The sequence below is a fragment of the Anas acuta genome, chromosome W (assembly GCF_963932015.1).
Source record: "Anas acuta chromosome W, bAnaAcu1.1, whole genome shotgun sequence".
NCBI lineage: Eukaryota > Metazoa > Chordata > Aves > Anseriformes > Anatidae > Anas > Anas acuta.
The window spans coordinates 5,081,609-5,106,644 of NC_089016.1; the positions used below are offsets into that span (position 1 = coordinate 5,081,609).

At 47.9% G+C, this 25,036-nt stretch overlaps 2 protein-coding genes across 2 annotated transcripts; one reads left to right on the forward strand and one right to left on the reverse strand.

Moving 5' to 3' along the window:
* The first annotated feature begins 10,633 nt into the window (after window positions 1–10,633).
* On the forward strand, window positions 10,634–11,620 carry LOC137846812 (olfactory receptor 14A16-like). The gene has a single exon (XM_068664924.1). The coding sequence runs from the start codon at window positions 10,634–10,636 to the stop codon at window positions 11,618–11,620; it is 987 nt and encodes a 328-aa protein (XP_068521025.1).
* Window positions 11,621–22,092: 10,472 nt separating this feature from the next.
* On the reverse strand, window positions 22,093–23,079 carry LOC137846813 (olfactory receptor 14C36-like). Its single transcript, XM_068664925.1, has one exon. The coding sequence runs from the start codon at window positions 23,074–23,076 to the stop codon at window positions 22,093–22,095; it is 984 nt and encodes a 327-aa protein (XP_068521026.1). The 5' UTR covers window positions 23,077–23,079.
* Between the last annotated feature and the right edge of the window lie 1,957 nt (window positions 23,080–25,036).

Consider the following 25,036-nt stretch of genomic DNA (forward strand, 5'->3'; position numbering starts at 1 on the left):
GTGAACTCTGCTGCACTACAAGTCACATTGCCACAATTCTCTTCATCTTCTCCACTGTCACAGTCTTTTTCACCATCACATTTCCATGACACTGTTCTCATATGACACAGCTCAGCACTTTTGTCAAACCCATCTTCACAATCCAGATCCCCATCACACTGCCATCTGTTTGGCACACACTGACCACTGTTGCACACAAAGTCAGATTCAGCACACATCTTTTTCACATATCTTCTTCACACAAACACTCTCATCACTGCCATCTGAGCAGTCTTCACATTTTACTCTAGCACCGTTGGCAGCAGTGCACAGTCAGGTGAAGGAGAGCAGCAGGCAGAGCACCCCGCACCATCACCTGTGTCACTTATACTACTCCTATTACCCATGCTGTTAGTGTCAGTGGCATCCTCCTTTTCTTTCTGCCACTGACCATTCACCACAAATGGATGAGACACATGATTACTAGTTAGGAAAGAGAGTGTAATGTCTGCTATACGGCTGCAGGCAGTGCCAGCTGCAACCTTAGGTTTGTGAAAGAGCCTGCCGGTGGTCATTTGGCAGTGTAATCTGCGTCTCTGCACTCCTGCCCTGCAATAGAGCTAAGTCGTCATTAGTAATAGTTATAACACCGATCTGAGGACTAATAGTCTTTTTTGCATTGCAAGATAAACCTTTTATAAAAAGAATGCTAGAGTGAAGCAGCACAGCCGCTGCTGCCGCTACCTCCATGGTCACGTCAGACAGGCTGCAGGGTCCTGATGTCCGCCCCTCTGCTCTGTGCCGACTCGCCACACGGTGAGGGTCAGCTACCGGTGTCCACTGACACTTCTGGTCTCCTGTAGAAACTCGATCTCGGATGTTCCGCAATTACTTAAATTTCCCCACATTTTGCAGCTTCTGTCAGGTCTATTCTGTGTCTCTCAGAGCCGTCCGTGGCTCTGCAGCGTCTCTCAGGGCTCTCTCCGTCCAGCGGTAGTCCCTCCGTATTGTCTCGAGTCTCTCGGTGCCGTTCCGGTCTCTCAGCCTGTTCAGGTCTCAGCGAGTCCAGGTCTCAGCCTGTGCAGGCCTCAGATGTTGCAGGAAGCATGTCATGTCATGCTCCTGCCTTTTTCTTGTCACAGTCAAAACATTTAAGAGCAAAAATAGGATACACAGGATACACAAGATACACCGGGCCCATATATTAGGCACCACCACTCAAAACTTGGATAAAACAGCACTTCTTTTCAGTCTGTCAAGCACTTCGTTCGTCTCTGCCCACTCCCCTTGTAGAGAATACGGAACAACGGATCGGAACTCTGCACTCGTTTTGCAGCAACGCTGCATCTCACTCACACAGCACAATCGCACACGGAGGCCTCCAGCACATCTCATTCATACCACAGGAATATAATTTAGAATGATAACCAACCAAACAAATATTGTCTCTGACTGTGTTTTTCGTGAAGTGACTTGTAACACTTTGTTTCAAACCCTTACACTTACACAAATACTTTCAACACAAAATGTTATAAGTAGCCCCCTTAATTAATTTTCAGAGAGCATTGCATTAATAATAGAAAGGAATTTATTGAGTAAGCAACAGCAAGCAAAACAGCGCTGGGCGGCCGGGGAGTCTCGGCTCCGCCAACGGCGCGTACCTCACCCCCGCCAGGGTCCCTTTTTATATCTTGGTGATTTCAGGATTACGCAGCACACCCTGGTATATTCTGCAGCTGCGCGCGCTGTTGCTAGGGGGTCGTCTCTGTCCTTCTGGTGGTCGTGAAGATGAAGGCCATAGTCTTCCTCGGCATTGTGGTTCAACTTCTTTTTTTATTTGCTCATGTTGGCCCAGCGTGAGACAGGAAGGCAGGATGTTGATACACTAGGTTAGCAACTTATCAGGAGATGGTTACATGAGCTTTGCAGCAGGGTCTTTGAACAAAAGAGGCAACTGAGATGCAGAAGGAGAGAAGGGGGGGGGGGGGGGGTCTCTTTTTTGTTACATTAAGCAAAAGAATTTTCATAGTGTCTAGCCAAGCATTATACAGCTCCTTACTTCAGCAGGGAGTTTTCACAACTCCCGTTCCTCAAACAGAACTCCTTGTTTTTACAAAAGACAATGAACAAACATTTATCATGTATTACAATCCCTCCTTTTAGTTACTCATTTTGTTCATTGAAGCTCTGCAATGCCTGGCTAAGAACTAATGTTTCCTCGATTCCTTCGTTGGTACTTATTGGCTCGTATCTGGCATGTATGAGCATTAAATGTGCTGCTTCTAAATGTCCCTATACAATCGCAATCAATTCATTAAAAATACATGGTCCAAAAGTTAGTGCTATTATTAAGAACAACAAAGGTCCTGTCATTGTTGATAATAAAGTAGTAGGCCAAGGTGAATAATTAAACCAAGATTCGTACCAGCTCTGTCGAGCTTCATTCTCCCGTTTCCTTTTTTTTTTTTTTCAACTCTTCCCTGGGTCTTGCCATTGTATCTCTTACCTCTCCAGTGTGATCAGCACACACAGCATTCCTCTTTCGGGGCTGCACACAGCCCTGTTGTAAAAAATACCAAATCTAATCCCCTATGATTTTGTAACACTACCTCTGAAAGCAACCTGATAGATTTTCCAGGGCCGAGATGGATCGTTCAATTTGGGTCAGGTCCTCGTCCACAGCAATGCATAAGGAAGTAAATTCTTGATTTTGTTTAACCAATGAGGCTACCCTAGTCCCCACTCCAGCTCCTCCCAGGATTATTAGGGTGGCCAAAGTTAGAGCCGTGAATGGTTCCCGTCTTTCTAGATGATGACTTTCCACTGTGTCTGGGTGTACATATAATCCTCAGGGTGGTATAGAATCCTTGGTATAATTATCACCTGTATACAGAAATCACGAGATGCATTAAAGAGTTTTAGTGATAGACAAGGAGTTACGCCCACTCACGAACAAACCCACCTAGTGTTGTTGGCTGGGATTAACCACTCGGCTGATTGTTTTCCATTCTCCATGATATTACGTAGGTGACACTTCCCACTAGGAACCATGCCCACACACCTACCACCTCCAGTGACTTTGTGTTAGTGTTACCCTTATGTCTTTTCCCCAACTGCATTGTAGAAGGTTGTTCTCGTTTGTGCGGGAGGGCTCCCCAGGATTCCTGATTGCATCATAATATGAAGGCCTTATACTAAAGCATAATCAACAGTGTTTTGTTACATTTGGGTTTGTTTTGTTTAATAACTGGTAGCTGGCATTCATGACCCCCCCATATGTTATTCTCAGCTATGTTATCATTCTCGGCTTTACCTGAGCTCGTAGGGCTGCCGAGGGTTGGCACTGTAGTATTTTCCGCAAGCTGGATTCCCTGGACATTTTCTGACAATACCTCATTTGGTCCTACTGCCTGGGGCCTATCAGCATCCTCCTTTTTATTAGTACGAGTCTTCCTCTATCTGTTCTGTGTTTGTAAAATCTGACACCTCACATTTTTCCTAGTACCCAGCTAGTATCATCCAAGTTTGTTATATTTATATATAGAACCTTGCAAATTTCTTTATTTCCATGGAAGGTTCCTGGATACCCTATACCATGCCCTTGCCACCTGTAACGGGGACCTGCTTGTTGGTTACAACCTTGCAGCCTATATCCCACTTGTAAAATTTTATCCCAACCAGCCCAAGTGTCCAGTCCGTAGCAATGGTTTCACACCCCCAGTATGCACAATAATACATGTTCGGGTAATTACAGTACCCCTTTCCTGTGTTAGAACTTGGGCAGAAATAAAATCCTGATCAGTTGAAGCATGGCTGCACTGACACCAGGTCACATAATGTGATGCAGAAACTGGGGGCACCTGCTGTCGTTGTTTGCTGGATGACAAATTGATCCTTCCATCTGATCAAGCTCCATTTAAAAGGCTGATGGGGATGCGCAGACCCATAGCTGACCGAAACGATGAGGCTGACTCCCATGTATCGTAGGAGGTGGTCAGAGCCCATCTAAATTGTTGGCCTCTCAGTCCCCCACCGTTTTCACTTCTCTGCCTCTCTTGTCAGTTCGGTTGCAGCCAACTACAAGGTATTGGTTCTTCTTGGCAGCAGCAGTGTTCTTCAGGGGAACCTACTAGGGAGCCTTTGAAACAGGGCCTCCTCCCCTTCCCACGATACACAGATAATATAAAATACTTATCGTGTCCATCTTAGTGTCAACTTCAAGTCGTCAGGGCCTGGAGCTGCCTCCCATTTACCTTCCCGGATTGGTCCTTTCACACGGCTGGCATGCGTCCATCCTTTCTCCGCAGTTCGAACAGCCGTTTCTGTGGTAAGCAAAATAACATAGGGGCCTTCCCCATCGTGGTGTTAAAGCAGTCTCTTTCCAAGTCTTAATTAGAATTGAGGGTGATCAAGTGGCAATTCCAAGTCATAGGGTATACCATATAGCATTTCAAAAGGAGAAATTCCTACATCAGTTCTGGGCTGTGTCCATATGTTTAACAGTGCAAGGGGTAAGCATTTTACCCAAGAAGCCTTAGTTTCCAGCACAAGTTTTGTTAGTTGTTTCTTAATTTCACCATTCATTCGCTCTACCTTTCCAGAAGAGGAGGGGTGCCAGGGGCTGTGAAAATCCCACTCAATCTCTAAGGCCTGCTTTAACCCTTGCAGTAAAGCTTTACACCCATTCAGTCACGTGGTCAATTAGGACAGACAAGTAACTCAGTAAAGTCTACCTGTATACTTTGGAAAGGTCAAAACCCTGGCTCCCGTCCCCCTCTAGATGGGTTACAGAAGACCTTTTTATTTACCCTTTGACATATAGTAGTACATCCTCTAAATGTGTGCTTCCCTAAAGTATATATTCTTACATAGACATGCTTTCTTAGAACAACATCACACATTGCTTGCACTTCCCAATGACTCTTCTGATGTAAAACAGTTAATATTTGCCTCATTATCACTTTATTCAGCATTTCTGTCCCATCAGGGAGTATCGATTTTCCTTAAAATGATCCACATATTTGTAACATTAATACCTCCTTGGGAGGTTGTAATTGCTCCAAAATCTTTTTTAGAATTTACCCAAATAGATAGGTGGCCTTGTAAACCCCTGAGGTAAAATTGTCCACCTATATTGTTGCTTTCACCCCCATTTCAGGGTCTTTCCAGTCAGAGGTGAAAATACATGTATGTTTGCTCTCAGGGCCAGAGAGCACTCCATTAATAACACTGTTATTCCAGTCTAACAATTTACTAGTTGAATGCCCAATTTAATCATCAAATCCCTTCCCAACAAGTTAGTCTCTACCTTGGATACATACAATAATTGCCCAGTGATCATTTTATCCCCTAGTCTCAGCTTGGTATCCCCCAAAAGTGGCACTGTTATCCCAGTCCCTTCTACCCCCATCACTTTTAGGGTTTCATTAGTTAATTTAATTCCTGATACTTTACAAGTCAGTAATGACTTAGCTGCCCCAGGATATTGGGTTTGATGGCATGGTTCGGGGGGTGTGAGGGATGTGGGGGGTGGGAAACTGCAGTGGCAGACCCCGTGGAAAAAAAAAAAAAAAAAAAAAAAAAAAAAAAAAAACAGAAACCTCCCCGTGGTAGATAAGGGACAATTTCATCTGGCCCTAAAGGGGTCCACTGCTGCCCAGAGCCAAGTCATAGCAACACAGTCCATGCCTCTGTGAGAGCACACCCACAAAGACAAGCAAACAAACAAACAAACAAAAACCTGCTGCTCAACAACATTTGGGAGAGCAAGAAACCCCCCCGCAGACACCAAAGTCAGTGCAGAAGGAGGGGGAGGAGGCGCTCCAGGCGCTGGAGCCGAAGCCCCCCTGCGGCCGCTGGAGAGGCCCCTGGTGGAGCAGGCTGTTCCCCCCTCCCCGATGCTTGGGAAACTGAACAAACACCACAGCAAATATGCAAATATACCAAAACTTCTAGACTGTTATTTAGACAATGCCTACGTCACCTTTCCCTGCTCATTCAACTTCGAATACCTTTAACACTTTCAACAAACCTTTTAACACTTCCTTTATCTTTCTCTAGCCTTCACTTTTCTAATGCCGACATCAAAGGCTCAGTCAGGGGCCAACTTAATTCCGTACCTTTTCCCTCCAAGATGCTGAAACAACATCAATATACAACATTTCATCCTGTTTTCCTTCTTTCCACAAAAACAACATTGACTGTAATATGGTGTTATAATTAATACTTCCATTTAGGGGCCACTCCTCTCCATCCTCTAGTTTATAAAGTGGCCACCACTGATTACAATATTTGATAAGAGTTCTTTTACTCTCTGTACACTCTCACCCCACTATATCCCTCCAATGTGTTAGTATACATCCTAGGAGGCTTTTCCTCAGAATTTCTTTGCTTTGAACTTTTCCTATTGTAATCTACAGTGGTTAATATTCCACCGTTTTCCTAGAAGCTCTTTACTAGTCAATCCCAATCCCTCCAAAATCCACAATATATAGATACACAAGTAAAATCAGACCACTGTAAATTAACTGCCTGTAGATAATTACACTGGGAACATTTAAACCTGATGAGACGATAATGTGCCTGGGCAAATTTTGTTCCCTTAGACATACACCTCAATGGCAGTTCTTATATTTACATATTTACATATTAACATAGGTATAAAAGAACACTTTAACAAAAATGCCCGGGCTTTTATATATACAATATACAATGTGCAGTTATTATTCCAGTTAGAATTATTCCTCAGCAGCTGGAAACATTATGCCAGTTGCCATTAAAGCTCGCTTACCCTCCTCCTGTCTTTCTTAAAATCTCGGACGTCCCCAGAGTTAATGGGGACGGCCACATATTCCTAGTCACTGGTCCCTGAGCGCTAGAGTCAGAGTCGCTATCAGTCTCCCTGGGGTTGCGGATTAGGAAGCCCGGGAGTCGGAGGGGCTGCAGGTGGGGGTGGTGAAATATAGGGAGGCAGTGGGGCTGGGATCTCTAATTCTCATTTTTTCTTGTGCCTCCCATTCCCTCCTTTTTCTTTTAGAGGATATAAATTGGCTCGAGTTTCCGAGCTGATCCACAAATGTGCATATTCACTTTCTTCCAAACTAAAAGGTTCCTTTGAGTTTACATAGATATTTAGGGCCTGGCAAACCCAATCTTCAAAGGACCCAAATACAGGCCAGTAAAGGTGGTCTCCTCGAATCTGTTTACCACCCCAAACGTCAACACAATAATGTATCATTTTTACTTTATTCCTTCCCCGCCTAAAAGGGGAATCCTCCCAATTTTTAATCATTAATCCTGGGGTAACCTAACATCAGACGTTACCCCACCCATGGGACCAGAAGGCTTACTCTTCTTCTGTCCCATCTTCTGGAGCGCCTTCACACACACACACACAAATCGCTTCCCCCTTTTTGTGGCCCAGTCCCTCGCAGGATGTGGGAATCGCACTACTGAGGGGTCTGCACTCGCTTCGTCCGCAATTGGATGTCTCACAACGCTACGCTCCAGGATACCCAACCCCAACCAAACGGATCACCGGCCTATACTTACTCACTCCTGAGTCTTCGTTCGGTCTTCGTGCACAAAGATTACTAGGGGTTGCCGGCTTTATTTGCTTGCTGCTGAATTTAGGGTTCGTTGGTGAAGGATTTGAATGAAAGTAGTCCTAGCGAAGGCCGCTGAAATCAGCGGGGCGCCCCCTCCGAAGGTCTTTCAATCAGATTGCCTTCATCCGAGTCATGGCACCAAATTTGTTATAAGCTCCCTCTTAATTAATTTTCAGAGAGCATTGCTTTAATAATAGAAAGGAATTTATTGAGTAAGCAACAGCAAGCAAAACAGCGCTGGGCGGCCGGGGAGTCTCGGCTCCGCCAACGGCGCGCACCTTACCCCCCCCCCAGGGTCCCTTTTTATATCTTGGTAATTCCGGGATTACGCAGCACATCCTGGTATGTTCTGCGACTGCGCGCACTGTTGCTAGGGGGTCGTCTCTGTCCCTCTGGTGGTCGTGAAGATGAAGGCCGTAGTCTTCCTCGGCGTTGTGGTTCAACTTCTTTCTTTATTTGGTCATGTTGGCCCAGCGTGAGACAGGAAGGCAGGGTGTTGATACACTAGTTTAACAACTTATCAGAACATGGTTACATGAACTTTGCAGCTGTGTTTTCTGAACAAAAGAGGCTACTGAGATGCAGAAGGAGGGAAGGGGAGAGGATTCTCTTTTTTGTTACATTAAGCAATGGAATTTTCATAGTGTCTAGCCAAGCATTATCCAGCTCCTTACTTCAGCAGGAAACCTTTGCAACTCCCGCTCCTCAAACAAAACTCTTTGTTTTATAATACAAAAGACAATGAACAAACATCTATGGTGTATGTATTACACTGTGGGTTTGTGGCAGACATGGTAGAGAGATGAGCCCCAATCCAGCTGCCCCAGGAAAAAATCCAGCATGAGATACCTTGAGTGTTGCTGCTGCATCCCTTCCTTAAGCAGGGGGTTAAAGGAGTTACTTCCATGACCATGTCTGTGTGTCCCACTATCAACTGGGATGAGAAGAGGTGATTGTTACAGATAATTGTTTTTTCATTATGAGAAATGATCCTTCTGTCAAGAAATGTGTGTGCCAGGGGAAGGAGGGAAGCCCAGTGATCCCTTCAGGCTGTTTCCCAGCAGGTTCCCCTGCAGCCCCAGGGCCATGTGCAGGGAGCCTGGTGGGGGGCAGAGCAAGGGAGGCCTTGGGCTGGGCCTCTGCTGCTGAGCTGGGCCGGGCTCCTGGGCCCAAGGGGAGCTCCTGGCAAGCGGGCAGCGCTGCAGAGAGACAGCTCTGCCCAGGAGCAGCTCCTCTGCACAGCGCAGCAGGGCTGGGGGCACTGCCTGCAGAGACACAGTGCTTAAAGGCAGGCAGAAGTGGCAGCATGCCCAGAGCTCCCTGCGGGAGAAGACTTCCCAGCCCTGCACCCGGTAAGTCTCTGGCTGGAGGGCAATGCAGCCGCAGTTCCTGGAGGCAGGAGAAGCCGGGGGTGCAGGCAGGGGTGTCCAGGGCTGTGGTGCAGAGCAGGGTCCCTGCTGTGCCCCAGGGGCTGTGTGCCGGGGCAGGGCCTCTGCCGCCTGCCAGGCTCAGCACTCAGCCTGCCCGGGGAGCTGCCCAGGGCACTGCGGGGAGAAGCTGCGGGTGGAAGGAGCCCCCCCGGCAGGGCAGGGTCCTGCTGCTGGTGGGAGGCTGCTGCCTGGGGCAGCCTGCTCACAGCTCCACAGCACAACCAGGGTGTATCCAAGGGGACTTTAAAAGAACTGGAAGAAGGAAGGGGATTTTGGCTTCAGTCTTTTCTTTCCTGAGCTTCATGAGATTTCAGTCTTCTCTGCTTTGGCTCAATGAGTGTAGAAATAGATGCTGTTATTTCTAAGAAGAGTCTGAGACTCACAATCTGTCAGAGTGAGGGTTACAAGGACACTTTCCTTGTAACCACCACCACCCTTGCAGTGTCAGCAGGGTCTGTGTGACCTGGGCTCTAGGACGTGCCCCCAGCGAGCTGCCCCTGGGCAGAGCCCTGCTGCCAGGAGGTGTCTGCAGGGTAGAGCTGAGCACCCAGCAGGTGGGATGGGGGCTGTGAGCTGCAGGCAGGAGGTGTGGGGACAGAGACCCAGCTGCAGGCAGGGACAGCTGCAGGCAGCACAGCCATGGTCAGAGGGTGGGAGGGAGCTTCTCCCAGCAGCAACATGGGAGGGGGGATTTGGGCACCTCCCTGCCATCCCTGCAGTGCAGACACCTTCCCTTAGCAATTCCCTGGTCTCCTTTCTCATCGAGCGTAGATCTCCAGCCGTAATATCATTGAAATTTTATAAGCTGCTTTGTACTCACTGCAGTTTTGGGGACGAGAATTCAGGTGCAGCTCAAATACTGATGATGTTCCTGTCGCTCAGGTATGTCCATGAAAAAAACATCAATGTTTCTTCCAAACTTTTGGGCCTCTGGGAAGTGATTGTGTGGCTGGAAATGAGCTGGCTCTCTGTTCAGGACATCACATCTAACGACGTTTGACTCTACGTGGGGCTTCTGCTGGGCTGCAGGCTGCCATGCAGAAGGGCACAACTCTGCCCTAGCAGCTCTGTGTTATCTAACAGCCCCATGGAGAAGACACGTCAGTCCTGAGGCCATACAAATGCTGCTGAATGGTTGTATATGGGCAGCTGCTGTGATCCCTGTGTGTCCCTGGGGAAAAGCAGAGTGCTGAGATCCTCCTCAGATATGATGAGATGGGTGAGGGGTTTGGAGATGCGCACTTTGAACCTGGATTCCTCTGCTCTCAGTAGCATTAAGGGTCAAGTCAGAGGAACACCTAAGTGTGACCAACCTCCAGAGGTGCCTGAATGGGGCAGCTGAGACCAGGACTGATTGATACAACTTCTGTCTGCACACTGCCCTGAGGGACAGTCCCTTTGCCTTGCAGGACCCCCAGGATTTTACTTGGTGGGCAGTACACCAAGGATTTCTACCTTTAAGGACTTCTCAGGTGTGTAGGACAAGTACAAAAAAAATACACGAAACATACACAATACACCAAGCCCTATTCTGCAGTTGAGTGAATTTCTGCAACAATGATGAAAAGTTCCTTTATATATCATGTCTACAGAAATGTTGTTTTTTCTTCCTTTTAGATGAGCCTCAAGGTCAAGAGACATCAAATGTCCAACAGCAGCTCCATCACCGAGTTCCTCCTCCTGCCATTTGCAGACACACGGGAGCTGCAGCTCCTGCACTTTGTGCTCTTCCTGGGCATCTACCTGGCTGCCCTCCTGGGCAACGGCCTCATCCTCACCGCTGTAGCCTGCCACCACCGCCTCCACACCCCCATGTACTTCTTCCTCCTCAACCTCGCCCTCCTCGACCTGGGCTGCATCTCCACCACTGTCCCCAAAGCCATGGCCAATTCCCTTCATGATACCAGGGCCATTTCCTATGCAGGATGTGCTGCCCAGGTCTTTCTCTTTCTATTCTTCCTCTCTGCAGACTATTCCCTTCTCACCATCATGTCCTATGACCGCTACGTTGCCATCTGCAAGCCCCTGCACTACGGGACCCTCCTGGGCAGCAGAGCTTGTGCCCAGATGGCAGCAGCTGCCTGGGGCAGTGGGGTTCTCTATGCTCTGCTGGTCACTGCCAATACATTTTCACTGCCACTGGGCCGAAGCAATGTTGTGGACCAGTTCTTCTGTGAAATCCCCCAGATCCTCAAGCTCTCCTGCTCAAATTCCTACCTCAGGAATGTTTGGGTACTTATGATTGGTGCTTTTTTAGCATCCATGTGCTTTTTTTTCATTTTTTTTTCCTACGTGCAGGTCTTCAGGGCTGTACTGAGGATGCCCTCTGAGCAGGGCCGGCACAAAGCCTTCTCCACGTGCCTCCCTCACCTGTTTGTGGTCTCTCTGTTTGTCATCACTGGACTTTTTGCCTACATGAAGCCCTTCTCAGCCTCCTTTCCAGCCCGGGACCTGATGGTGTCATTTCTGTACTCAGTGATGCCTCCAGCACTGAACCCCCTCATCTACAGCATGAGGAACCAGGAGCTCAAGGGTGCCATTAGGAAAATGATTTCAGGAATGTTTCTGAAAAGTGATAAATTACCCCTCTTTCTCCACAAATGACTTCCTGGGTATTTGTTTCATGATCATTATTGTTACATTTATCTTTGTTGTCATTCCCGTTCATTAGTTTCTTAGGAAAATGGTTTTTATATATCTACTGTCCACTGAGGAATGAAACTGCTCTGTCAGTTCTCTCTCTTTGCATCTGCTTAATAAAACAGGGTCTTCCCAACTGACTGCCTGAAGTCATGCTTCTTCTCTCAAAGCTCGTGCCAATAACATGGCTGAGGAGTGTGGTGGTTTCACACTGATGGGCAGCTGAACTCCAGCACACCGCGCTTTCGCCCCTCCTCAAAGGAACAGCCAGAGAAAACACAGTGGAAAAGGACTCCAGTTTTTTTTTTTAAGGACAGGCAGAACACTTACCAATTGCAGTCATGGGCAAAACAGACTCAGTGTAGGGAGATTAGGATAATTTATTGAGCTTTAACTAACAGAGTGGAGCAGTGAGGATCTAAAAACAAAATAAAAACAGCTTCCCTCCTCCCCACTCTTTTGTACTTTCTTTCCTGCCTGGAGCAGTGCAGGGGAACGGGGCCTGTGGTCACTCCATGATGCTTTGTATCTGCTGCTCCTTCACGGTCACTCAGTGCCCCTGCTCTGCATGGGCTCCTCTCCACAAGCTGCAGCTCCAGCCCCGGGCCTGCTCCTGCAGGGGCTCGCCATGGTCCACAGCCTCCTTCAGGCCACGTCCACCTGCTCCACGGGCTCCAGCATGGAGATCTGCTTTGCTGTGGGACCCATGGGCTGCAGGGGCACAGCCTGCTCCACGAGGGGCCTCTTCATGGGCTGCATGGGAAATTCTGCTCCGGCACCTGGAGCACCTCCTGTCCTCCTTCTGCACTGACCTTGGTGTCTGTAGGGCTGATCCTATCTACAGGTTCTCACTCCTCTCTCCCAGCTGCTGTTGTGCAGTAGAATTTCTCCTTTCTTTAATATCCTGTCACAGAGACACAACCAGCATTGCTCGTTGGCTCAGCTTTGGCCAATGGCTGGTCCTTTTTCAGCCAGCTGGAACTGAAGACAAGTAGCTTATTGCCATTCTGTGAGCCAGGGTGGGCAGTAACTGAAGCCCCACAAAGTGAGAGATCACCCAAGGTGGAACCTTCCACAGGGATACTGCCAACTTTAGATGTCCACAGCAAAAGAAGTACTCTACAGTGTGAGATTCTGGGGGAGACCAATCTGCTCAAGGAAGGGATGATGGAGAAGGATTCCTGTGGCCCTCAGCAAAGTACCACCAGCTGGACCTAGAAGGAGACACCTGGAAACATCTAGTGTCCTTGGAAATGTTCCCTAGCCTTTCTGAGCACCTGCCACAGCTACTGACCCCTGAGAGGGGCATTAGCAGCAGTGATCCTGATCCAGCTGGGTCTATCCTGTGCAGCACAGCCAGTGTGCAGTCATCTCTTGGGTACCACAGCATGCTTGGTCTACTCATACCACCACCAGCTCAAGGCCCTATGGGGAACATGGGGAGGTGGAGACATGGAAGAGCTGGAGATGTGAGAGGAGGGATAGGGAGAGATCAGATGGGAGCTGACCTTGGCTGGAAGTTGCTTCAAATACTGGTGTTCACCTAATGCAAGACAAGGTCTGGATTGTGGGTACCCGAACTCATGCTCATCATGTAGAGCCATAAGGTCATTCCCCAATGCACCACTGTGCCTGGGAAGTGGCTGAAGAAGGACTGGTGACCTAAACTCCCCATCTCTTAATGCCATTGCCTCCTGAAGGGGAGGCTTGAATCCTCTGTCAGATCTTGCATTGATGGAAGCACGACCCAGCAGCCATGTGAGCTTGCTGCTGTCCTTCAGTACTTGAGTGCAGCACATGTCCTCGAGACAGTCTCCCCCAACCTGCGTGCTGTCCCTTACCCAAATGTCACCCCACACAGGGTTCCTCAGCTTCGGTCCATCTGGAAGATTGGAAGGAAGCTGAGACCAGTGGAAAAAGCCCCACAGGAAAAAGAAGCACGCTGAGGATGTCCTGATGCTCTGGTCACCAGCTTATTGTCAATAGGGCTCTCAAGAATGGTCCAAAGCTCTAGCCCACATTCTTAATGTATCAGCAACCTGGAGAAATTGGCCTTGAATTCCCAACACATGTGCACACACAAACACAGTCTCATACAGACGCACAGATGCACAGAAGGCACGGACACAGCCAAGCATGTACAAACCAACTCCAACAGGGAACAGCACCTTCACAGCCACCACACCACTACCAGCACACACAGAGCCTTGGGCAACACACCTGGCCCCACCTCAGCCTGTTCTGCTGTGAAGGTCACCAGTGTTCTGTGCTTCCCTTGCAGCACTTACCCATGGGCACAGACACACCCACGGCCCCCTGAGTGTGGGCCTGGGCTTTGGGAACACCCTGATGCCCTGCCCAGGCTATAGGCTGTTCCCCATTTGGCAGCTCCGACCCTGGCTGTCTCAAGAGCCTTCCCTCTTCATCCATCGAGCCCCACCTGAACTTAGCCAGCAAACCCATCATTGCTGGGTTGGTTTCCTGATAATTCAGGTGATGAAAAATTGTAGAATAACAGCCACTTGCCTGCCTCTCTCCCAGTTATCCATGTGTACACGTGTAACTCTGTATATACATTTACCTTTACTTGCACATATAGCTGTAGTTACAGCTGTAGCTATACAAATATATATCTCACTACACAGACAGAAAATGTGAATATTCCCACCAAGAAAGGCAGATAGTACGGGTATGATTGTCACAAATTTACCCATTCAAAGATGGAGCATTTCAGGGAACAATCTTAACTCTGTTTTTCTCTGCTCTAACAGGCAGGAGAGGTCAACAAACCACAGATTTTCTCTGTGCCAGGAGTGAGGGGTGGCATGAACAGTCCTGGGCAGGGAGGGTTTTGTGGCATCACAGCTCCATGCAGGACAGAAAATTGTCAGTTTATTGCTGTAGGCCTGAGTACTACCTACTTGTTTTTAAAGCATTTCAAACATTTCACCACCAGCAGCACATTACAGTCAGCTGAAATCACTGAATAGCTTTAATACAATGTGAAAGGTTTCCCATGACATCAAAATTATCATATTTCAGAATGCATATTACAGCAGGAGACAAATACTGATCTTCCCCTGTACTTGCATTGCCAGAATTTCTCTTATGCACTGAACTTCATCTCCTCAGTCTTTGAGGTATTTCTATGTGGTCTTACGAAACAGACCATGATGGAAGTCACCTTTCCAGCAGAGTGTGTGAACATGTGCATTTTCCACTCTTCTGCAGAGTTCCCCTCCACTTGCTCTTGCTCTTTGCTCATTTAAATGCTTCTCATATACCCAGTTGCTCCTAGGGATTTTGGGGAGGTTGAGCTTGCCTGTATTTCAGTAGTCCTTCTCATCATCCCTGCAGTCAACTCTGTATTTCTTTTTTACCATTTCCTATCTCTCTATGTTAAAAATTTCTTGTACAGTCATCCCTTGTGGATGGTGCACCTCGTTGGAGGCAACTTGGAGTTGGCTCACCATTGTGGGCTCTGGTTTCTGTTTATTTCTTTTCATTTTGTTGGTGTTTGTTTCTTTTTTATATATTTTTTATAAATACTGAAACCAAATTTTTCACCTATATAGACCTCCTTTGGACGCACATTGGATCCATGACCACTAGAGAATGATGCTAGCACTTCTTTGCAAAACTCAAAACTAATGGAAACTAATCTTAAATAAAGAAAATGCTTTCTGTAAAGTGGTCATTGAAAACTTCCTCTTTAAATGCAGGATTGAAACCTCACTAATTAACTGTATAAGTCTGGAAGACCGGATGAAAATGGCTGAATGGTAATGAGCCCCATGGTGCACTTGATGCTGAGTCCATAAACTTCAGGTAGTGAGAAGAGAATGATGTAACTGCAGGAGAAGTAAAAGTCAGAAGGAAACTTTGAAGAGTCTAGGAGCATTAATGGCCCCAGTGAGGGTCATTACTGACAAAGCCTCCCCATGGACTTGTTAGAGCAGACAATGTGAGGCCATGATTGCAGGTAGGCAAAGGCACTGGGCAGGAGACTCTGATGCTGAGTAAAGGCCTTGGTTTGTTTGTTGAAGCAGAAAGGCCAAGCCATGGCCCCCAGGCCCTGGGCAGGGAGGTCCTGTCCCTCACCCATGGCTCAGGGCTCTTCATGGGGTAGTGGGATGTGGGGTGTGTGGTGTTGTGTGAAGGACAATGCTATGACACCTGTTGGCCTCCCCACTGGGTTGCAAGGAGGCATCAAGGCCCCAGTGTCATGAGCACAGCATCTGTCCTCATGAGCCTCAGTAGCAGAGACAACTGCCATAGCCAAGGGGACAAAGCCCTTGGTTGTGCTGGGGCCTTGCAGCCTTGCCAGTGTAGTCAGTGTTCTCCACCACAGGCTGTCCTGCACTGTCCAATTCTTGCCCTATTCTCCCTGCAGACTCTAGGCACACACTTTAATTCTCCCCCTTGCTCTCACCCTGGCATTTTCTTACTTTCACTGATATCTGCCCACCCTCCCTGGCTGTCCTTTGAAACACAGTGGCACGGGCTGACCACAGACTCCTTCTGGGTGATGTCAGGTCCCACAGCACTACCCCTTCAGTGACATTTCCTCCTCCCCATGCCCACTCTTCTCCTTCCAAGCAGCACTTTATCCCACTTGTGACTCTCTCCTGCTATTTCCTACCACCAGAGAATCCTCAGCAGGACCTTCAAAGCCACATCCCTGCTGCTGGCCTTCCAGCTTCTCAGGTAGACATAACCAAGTTGTGTGCCCATTGCTGTCCCACCACGTGCTCAGGCAGAAGGGACTTGAAAACCCACACCCAAGGCCTCTTCCTGCATGGGGCCTGTCAGGCTCTCAGACAGAGGGCATCTCACAACCAGTGTGCCAAGCAGGTATGTTCTGCTGCCTTATCAGGGATGCTGGCAGGTGTGAGCTGAAAAGCACAGATGTCAGCCAGGAGGCAAGGGCTGAGACATCAGCTGCTTCAGGAAGAAGTCACCTCATAGGCCCTGTCCCCAGCCCTATTACTGCTGCTGGCCTGTGTGCTCCAGAGACTGAGCTGACCAGAGGCTTCCTACTGGTTGTTAAGTTCCTACCCTTAGTTTATGAATTGAATTTTCTACCACTGCTTCAAATATAGAATCATTCTTTGCAGGATCTACTGTGGTCATAGGAACACAAGATGTATCTCTGCCTCTCCCTATCTCTCTTTTCTTCTTCCTCTGCCTGTTATGTCTTGAGAGAGCTCTCTGAAAGAAAAGTCACTGAATCACAGAATCACAGAATTTCTAGGTGGGAAGAGACCTCAAGATCATCAAGTCCAACCTCTGACCTAACGCTAACAGTCCCCACTAAACCATATCCCTAAGCTCTACATCTATACATCTTTTAAAGACTTCCAGGGATGGTGACTCCACCACTTCCCTGGGCAGCCTGTTCCAGTGTCTAACAACCCTTTCGGTAAAGAAGTTCTTCCTAAGGTCCAACCTAAAACTCCCCTGGTGCAACTTTAACCCATTCCCCCTCGTCCTGTTGAACTGGTATTGATCCTGAATATCTCCTATGGGACTCCAAACACGTGTTTTGAAGACAGAAGGTCCTGTGTCATATCCTAGCCCCAAATAGGGGTTCCAGCTATGCCAGAGTATACTTGAGGCAGCAGCAATATCTGTGTGGGCAGCTGAATCAAGCCCTGAAGGACATGGTTAGGCCAAATTGAAATGTATGTGGAAAAGTCGTTAATGGAATAAATTTGTAAGATGACTTCAATTTCAGATTTTTTTTAATACTCATCTACAAGTTATTATCATTTTTTAAGAGGTGATATACATGGAGCAGTGAGATATGACACTCCCCCCCTCCTTCCCCCCCCCCCCCTTTATGTAAAGGAAAAAAAAATTGCAACACTTTACAAAAATTAATTTCTTCCTAACACTTTACAGGAAGATTATATTACCAGGATATGCACGTGTTGGCACATTGCACATCTCAGGTCTAAGCAGAGCAGAGAGCAGTGAAGGTTAGAGAGGTTGGATACGTCCTGCTGTTATCTCTTTGCTGTCAAGCAATGGCCACACCTGTGCTAGGACTTCCCTCTCATCCTTCCTGTTTATGAGCCAGCCAAACCTTTATGGCACAAGTGGCAGACTCCAAACAATACCCAAAAGCCCAGAGCACAGACTTATCAGTGAATCATAGAATCATTTAGGTTGGAAATGACCTCTAAGATTATCCAGTCTAACCTTTAACCTAGCACTGCTCAGTCCCCCATTAAAACTTGTCATGAAGCCTTACATCTTCATGTTTTTTTATAGACCTCCAAGGATGATGAGTCAACTATTTCCTTTGGCAGCCTGTTCCAATACTTCACAACTCTTTCAGAGAAGAAATTGTTCCTAATATCCAACCTAAACCTCATCTGGCACAACTTAAAGACATTTCCTCTTATAACTTGGTGCTTGGAGAAGAGACTGATCCCCACTTCACTGTAGCCCCTTTACAGTGATTGCAGAGTGTGGTAAGGTCTCCCCTGAACCTCCTTTCCGAGGACAAGAGCAGAGCTGAGGAAGGCAAATGTGACCCCTGCCTTCAAAGAAGACCCAGGAAAATAGAGGCTAGACAACCTTTCCTTGGTTCCTGGGAAGGTGATGGAGCAGCTAATCCTGGAAAACATTTCCAAGTACATGGAAGATCAGGAGTCAGCATGGATTCACCAAGGCTTTGTAGTGACTTAACAACTTGATAGCCTTCTCCAATGAAAAGACCGTGTTGGTAAATGAGGGGAGAGCAGGCAATATTGTCTGTCTTGTCTTCAGAAAGGCTTTTCACTTGTCTCCCATAAGATTCTGACAGAGATGCTGATGAAGCCTGGGCAGAATGAGGAGCCAGTGAGGCGGAATGAAACATGCCCAGACAGCTGGGCTCACAGCCTTGTGGTTCACAGTCTATTTGGAGGTCTGTCATTGTATGGATCAATACTGTCTCCAAACCTGTCCTTTCAGACCTCAATTATTCTATAATTTTGTGATCCTTTTTGGGAAATCAGAATTCCTGGGCATCTCCCTGAAGTGCCAGTGCACTGATGTGTACAGGATGTAGAAGAGAAGAAGGAACCAGAGGTCTGTGTGTGGTTACAGAAATCTCATTTTGGATAGCAGAGTGGCAGCCAGCAACAGGAGTGCAGCCAGGGTTGGACAAGCTTGTAAGGCACAGAGGGGAGCAGACATTACTGTGTGAGAGCAGCAGCAACGCAAGGAGCTCTGCCCTGGTGTTGGTGATGAGAGCTCAGGGGTGTGGATTTAGCAGGCAGACCAATACACATGACCTTGTAGTTGGTGTCACCTAGAGACGTCCTCTAATAAAAAAAGCAGCAGAAGGCATGGCCTTCCTCAGACAACTGGAAAATGCCTCATGTTTACAGGCAAAGGTCCTCATGAGGGAAACTGAAAGACACCAATTCTGCTAGAATACCCGTACAACAGAGCACAAGCCATTTAATGGTGTCCTGGTTTCAGTTAGGAAAGAGTTAATTTTCCTCCTAGTAGCTGGTAGGGTACTATGTTTTGGCTGAGGATGAGAAGAGTGCTGATAACACGATGTTTTAATTGTTGAAGAGCAGTGCTTACATCAAGCCAAGGACTTTTCAGCTTCTCACTCTGTCCTGCCAGCGGGCAGGCTGTGGGTGCAGCTGGGAGGGGACAGACCCAGGACAGGTGACCCAAACTGGCCAAAGGGGTATTCCAGTATTCCATACCATCTGACATCATGCTAAACAATATGTAGGGGTGTCCAGCCGGGGTGGGGAGGCCGGGACTGCTCGGGGTTAGGCTGGACATTGGTCAGTGGGTGGTGAGCAATTGCATTGTGCATCACTTGTTTGGTACACATTATTATTAGTAGTAGTATAATCATCATTATTGTTTTTATTATTATTGTTATTATTACTATTGTAATTATTATTTTTCTGTCTTAATAAACTGTCTTTATCTCAACTCACAGGCTTCACTTTCCCGTTTCTCTCTCCCATCCCAGAGCGGGAGGGGGGAGGGTGAGCGAACGGCTGTGTGGTGTTTAGCTGCTGGCAACGTTAAACCACAACAAATGTGTTTCTGGAGGGCATCAATGCTGAATTTATGAGCATGTAGAGATAATGTTAGGAGAGCCAAAGCCCTCCAGGAATTGAATCTGGCTAAGGACATGAAGAACAACAAGAAAGACATCTACAAGGAGATCAGCAGTGAAAGGAAGGCTGGAGAAAATGCAGGCACACTGCTAAATGAAGGTAGGGCCCTGGAAGCAGAGGACATCGAGACGGATGAGGCACACAGTGCCCCCTTTGCCACACTTTTTCCAACCCTTCCTTCTAGAATGTCAAGTCCTTGAGATCAGAACAAAAAAAGACTGCAGCAAGGAAGCCTGACTTTGAGTTGTGGAGGAACTCAAAGGGAACCTTTGAGTTCTCGTTAGGGAACCCTTGGGCAAATTCCAAAGAACGTGACTGGGTGGAGTCAGTGAGAATTTATGAAGTGGAAACCATGTTTAACCCACCTGCAGACTTCCACTAAAAGATGTCCTCAGATCATGGAATTTTGTGGTTTAAGGGCACAGTAGAAGTTGTGGAAGCAGTAGAAGTTGTCTAAACTTGTGTAAGGCTTCTGACACTCTCCCCTAACACCCTCCTAGAGAAGATGATGAGGTATGGACTAGACAAATGGAAAATGAGGTGGACTGGACCTTTGCTCAATGTCTGGTTTCAGAGGGTTGTGACCAGATAGAAACAAATCAGCTGGAGGTCACTCATGACTGCAGCCTACAAGGATGCAATACTTGGCCAACTCTGTTTAGTGCCTTCATTAACCATCTGTACAATGGGACAGTGTGCACCCTCAGGAAATTTGCAAATGATATGGATCTGAGAGCAGCGGCTGACACACAAGATGGTTGTGCTGTTCTTTAGAGGAACCGTAGCAGGCTGGAGAACCTGGCAGAGAGGAACCACGTAAAATTCAGTGAAATGTTCCAGCAGGAAGTAAAATGTTCCAGCAGGAAGGACACCCAGCACCAAGACATTGCTTGGGGCCAACCAGCTAGAAATCAGCTTGGTAGTGAAGGACCTGGGTTTTCTGGTGGTCAACAACATAAACAGGAGCCAGCCATGTGTCATTACATCAAAGAAGGCCTCCAGCACCCTGGGCTTCATTATTATGAGCCTTGCCAGCACATTGAGGAAATTGGTCCTACCTCTTTACTCAGCCCTGCTGAGGCCACACCCAGGGTGCAGTGTGCAGATCTGGTCTGCCCTGTGCAAGAAAGACCTGGATGTAGTGCAATGTTTCCAGTAAATGCCAAAAAGATGCTTGAGAGATTGAAGCATCGTCAGATGAGGAGAGGCTGGGAGAGCTGGGAGTGTTCAGCCTGGAGAATGTCTGGGGGGTTCTTGTCCATGTTATGTGAAGACCTGATGAAAGGATATCAGATAAGGCAGCCCGAGTCTTTTTTGTGGTGCTCAGTGACAGGACATGAGGCAATGGGTACCAAATGAAACATCAGTAATTTCACCTGAACAGGAAAGCCTGAAAGTGGGCTGTGGTGCCCATGGGGTGATCCCGCATGGCAGTGCTGGTCTGGGTGGGAAACAAAGCCAGCCAGGTGGGGGTCCCTCCTGTTAATCCCTCTCCCCAAGGCCTATGGATATGGCAGGAGACTGAAGAGATGATGGTGCATTGCCAGTGACTCTAGATGTGACCGCTGGTGGTACTTCACTAACGATGACATGAGTCACTGCCAGTTTCCCTTCCCTGTGCCTGCTGTGCTCCCACCCTCTCCTCTAGGGCTGCATAGTCCTTGCTTACCTGGGAATACTTCAGGTTAGAACTCACTTTATCCACACAGATGCATGGATTCAGTGCTTTCTTTTTTGCCACTACCTTGTCTGATCTCTCACTTTGCTGGAATCTGGTCACCACAGGCTCACACTGTCCTGGAGGTTTTCCTGGGCTCTCCTGGCAGATATAGGTTCTTCTCCTCATCTGCATGTCATATGTATGACAGTCCTCAGTATGTAATACTGTGACCATTAAACATGACCATGAACTATTTGCTTATGAACGCAAAGAGAAACAGTCCCTTCTGGGGAGCAATTCCTTGCTCTCACTTTCGAATAAGAGGCAAACCTTCAGGCACTGAACTGGGGAAATCTGTTTTTTTACAGAAATGCAATGGGAGAGGACACTCAGATAGGCTTCAAGTGAGAAAATACAGGTTCATTCCTTGGTAGCAGTGGAAGGAATACAGATACTGGTGTAGGAGCAGAAGAAGCATAAAGAAAAAAATACTAATAATAATTGATAATTATTAATTAATAATCAATTAATAGAAATATACTAATAATGAGGGGAGAAAAAAAAAAAAACTCAACAACAAAAACTCAAGGACCAAATGGCAAATACTGGGGAGAGAAGGAGGAACGTTACGACTATTGAAAACAATCCAGAATAACACTTTCCTGATAGCATAATTGGGAACATGTACAGATATGAACAATATATGAAATCACTTTTATAACAGCTCTCTTGAGCTCCTTGTTCCTCATGCTGTAGATGAGGGGGTTCAGTGCAGGGGGCATCACTGAGTACAGAACTGCCACTACCACATTCAAGAATGGGGAGGAGATGGAGGGGGGCTTCAGGTAGGAAAACATGGCTGTGCTGAGAAAAAGAGAGACCACGGCCAAGTGAGGGAGGCACGTGGAAAAGGATTTGTGCCGTCCCTGCACAGAGGGGATCCTCAGCACGACCCTGAAGATCTGCACATAGGACAGTACAATAAAAACAAAACACCCAAACCCAAAAAAGGCACTAACAATGACAAGCACAATTTCCCTGATGTAGGATTCTGTGCAGGAGAGCTTGAGAATCGAGGGGATTTCACAGAAGAACTGGTCCACAGCATTGCCTTGGCAGAGTGGCAACGAAAATGTATTGGAAGTTTGCAGGACAGCATTGAGAACCCCACTGCCCCAGGCAGCTGCTGCCATCTGGGCACAAGCTCTGCTGCCCAGGAGGCTTCCGTAGTGCAGGGGCTTGCAGATGGCAATGTAGCGGTCATAGGCCATGATGGTGAGAAGAAAATACTCTGCTGACATAAGAAAGGGGAAAAGGAAGACTTGGGCAGCGCATCCTGCATAGGAAATTGCCCTGGTATCATGAAGGGAATTGGCCATGGCTTTGGGGACAGTGGTGGAGATGCAGCCCAGGTCGAGGAGGGCGAGGTTGAGGAGGAAGAAGTACATGGGGGTGTGGAGGTGGTGGTCGCATGCTATGGCGGTGAGGATGAGGCCGTTGCCCAGGAGGGCAGCCAGGTAGATGCCCAGGAAGAGTGCGAAGTGCAGGAGCTGCAGCTCCCTTGTGTCTGCGAATGGCAGGAGGAGGAACTTGGTGATGGAGCTGCTGTTGGACATCTCATGCCTCTGAGCCTGGGGAGCTTTCAAGATGGAAAAAACAATGACATGTTAATACTGGCTCCCCAGTCTGAAATCTACTTCATTTCTCCTTGACCCTCTCCCTACCACACTCCCTCACTTTTTCTTCAGCTTCTTGAGTAACATTTTATGAGGTTAAATATGATACTTAAGGATCAGGGACCTCCGCCTATAGGCTCAGGAGGAAGCAGCCTTGTCCTTCTGCAGTAGGTACATCAGAACCTGGCAGGGGCTCCAAGTTATATTTTTAGAATTTTTCAGATGAAATCAATGCAGAAGGGCATATGGGCTGGTGTCCTAACAGGCCTAAAGAATGTGGAGGGCTGAAAGGACTTCTAGGACTTTTTGTTTTTTCCTACACAACCTCATCCTGCCCAAGGAATGTCCTCTGAAATCAGAAGTCCTGAGGATTTCTGCTGCACTCACAGTGAATGTTTACGAGAGCTGAGAGCCAAAGGGATTCACTCTGGCTGAAAGCAGGGTGAGGGGAGATGGCTGGGCTTGTGCCCAACGGCCCTGATCTTCCAGCTTTTGTTAATGGAGGGCAATCACATTTATGGTACCCTGAAAAGAGGGCAGACACTGCTGAGAGCAGAGGCGCTCACTGCCAATCCCTCCATGTGCAGCCTTTCTCAAGGTACCTAAGCAAGGTCTCAGCACCACACCTCTTGCCAAGGACACCTATCATTCATTTCACCAGTCCAGCAGCACATCCTTGCATGCAGTATCTCTTTGCTTCTTCCTGGTGCATTCACATAACAGAGATACTACAGAAAAGATTTCTATCCTGCAGGGCAGCACACAGCTTGGAAGGACATCCCAGGGAGACAGACAAGTGTCCTAATGATGGTGTCTCATTAAGGGAAAGTCAGCTCATTCCCCAGCCTCACAGAATGCACTGCCCACAGCCCCAGGTTGCTGCTCTCAGTCCCCCTGCACCACAGAGGGAAATGGGCACGTGGCTGGAGAGATGCACCTCTGCTCTGCTGGAACTGTGGCTGCAGAGGACGTGCTTCATGCCCTGGACACACAGCAGTGACTGCAGGGGCTTTCCTGTGTGGGACAGGAGGCAAGAGGGCTTGCTCAGAGGAAGGGGGCTGCAATGTAGGGAATAATACAGACTTTTCTGAGAAGTTCTCCCTCTGACAACATATCCGTTTTATCTTCTGCCTGAAGATTTTATAACTGGGGGATGTTTCCATGTCCCACTGTCTTTTCCCCATCTGTGTTCAGAGCCCTCCTGCCAACCTCTTTGCCCTTCAGAAACCAGCAGTTCCCAGAGCACTGCCTAGGTGCATATCCATCTTTGCAGATAGAAAACAGCCTGTCAGAAAGCCCCGACAGGTACAGCAAAGTTGCCAGTGAAGCTGGCCATAAACAAAGGAGAGGCTGTAGGCAATTTATAAGCCTTCTTACAAGCCCACTGATCATCAAAGGAACAGTTCAGGAATCTTAGAGATGTGTTGGAACTTCACAGTTCCTTTTCCATTTCTTTCTGCAACCTCACCCAATCCTGCGAGTGCTGGAAAGAGAAAAGGAAGCAGAAAATCCCTGCCTTGACCATCCTCGTGAATAAATAAATAAATAAATAAATTAATTAATAAATAAATAAATAAATGTGAAATGCCCTGTGGGTGTGCTGTGTGTCTGTGAGCAGTCCGCCCCAGGCAGCAGCCTCCCACCAGCAGCAGGACCCTGCCCTGCCGGGGGGGTCCTTCCACCCGCAGCTTCTCCCCGCAGCGCCCTGGGCAGCTCCCCGGGCAGGCTGAGTGCTGAGCCTGGCAGGCGGCAGAGGCCCTGCCCCGGCACACAGCCCCTGGGGCACAGCAGGGACCCTGCTCTGCACCACAGCCCTGGACACCCCTGCCTGCACCCCCGGCTTCACAACCTGCAGCTGGCCTGTGACAAGGGAGCTCTCAGGGCCTCCACGCTGACGCTG

What these genes read in the sequence shown, in the direction of transcription:
- LOC137846812 (XM_068664924.1), top strand. Translation starts at nt 10,634, where the DNA reads ATGAGCCTCAAGGTCAAGAGACATCAAATGTCCAACAGCAGCTCCATC.
- LOC137846813 (XM_068664925.1), bottom strand. Translation starts at nt 23,076, where the DNA reads ATGTCCAACAGCAGCTCCATCACCAAGTTCCTCCTCCTGCCATTCGCA.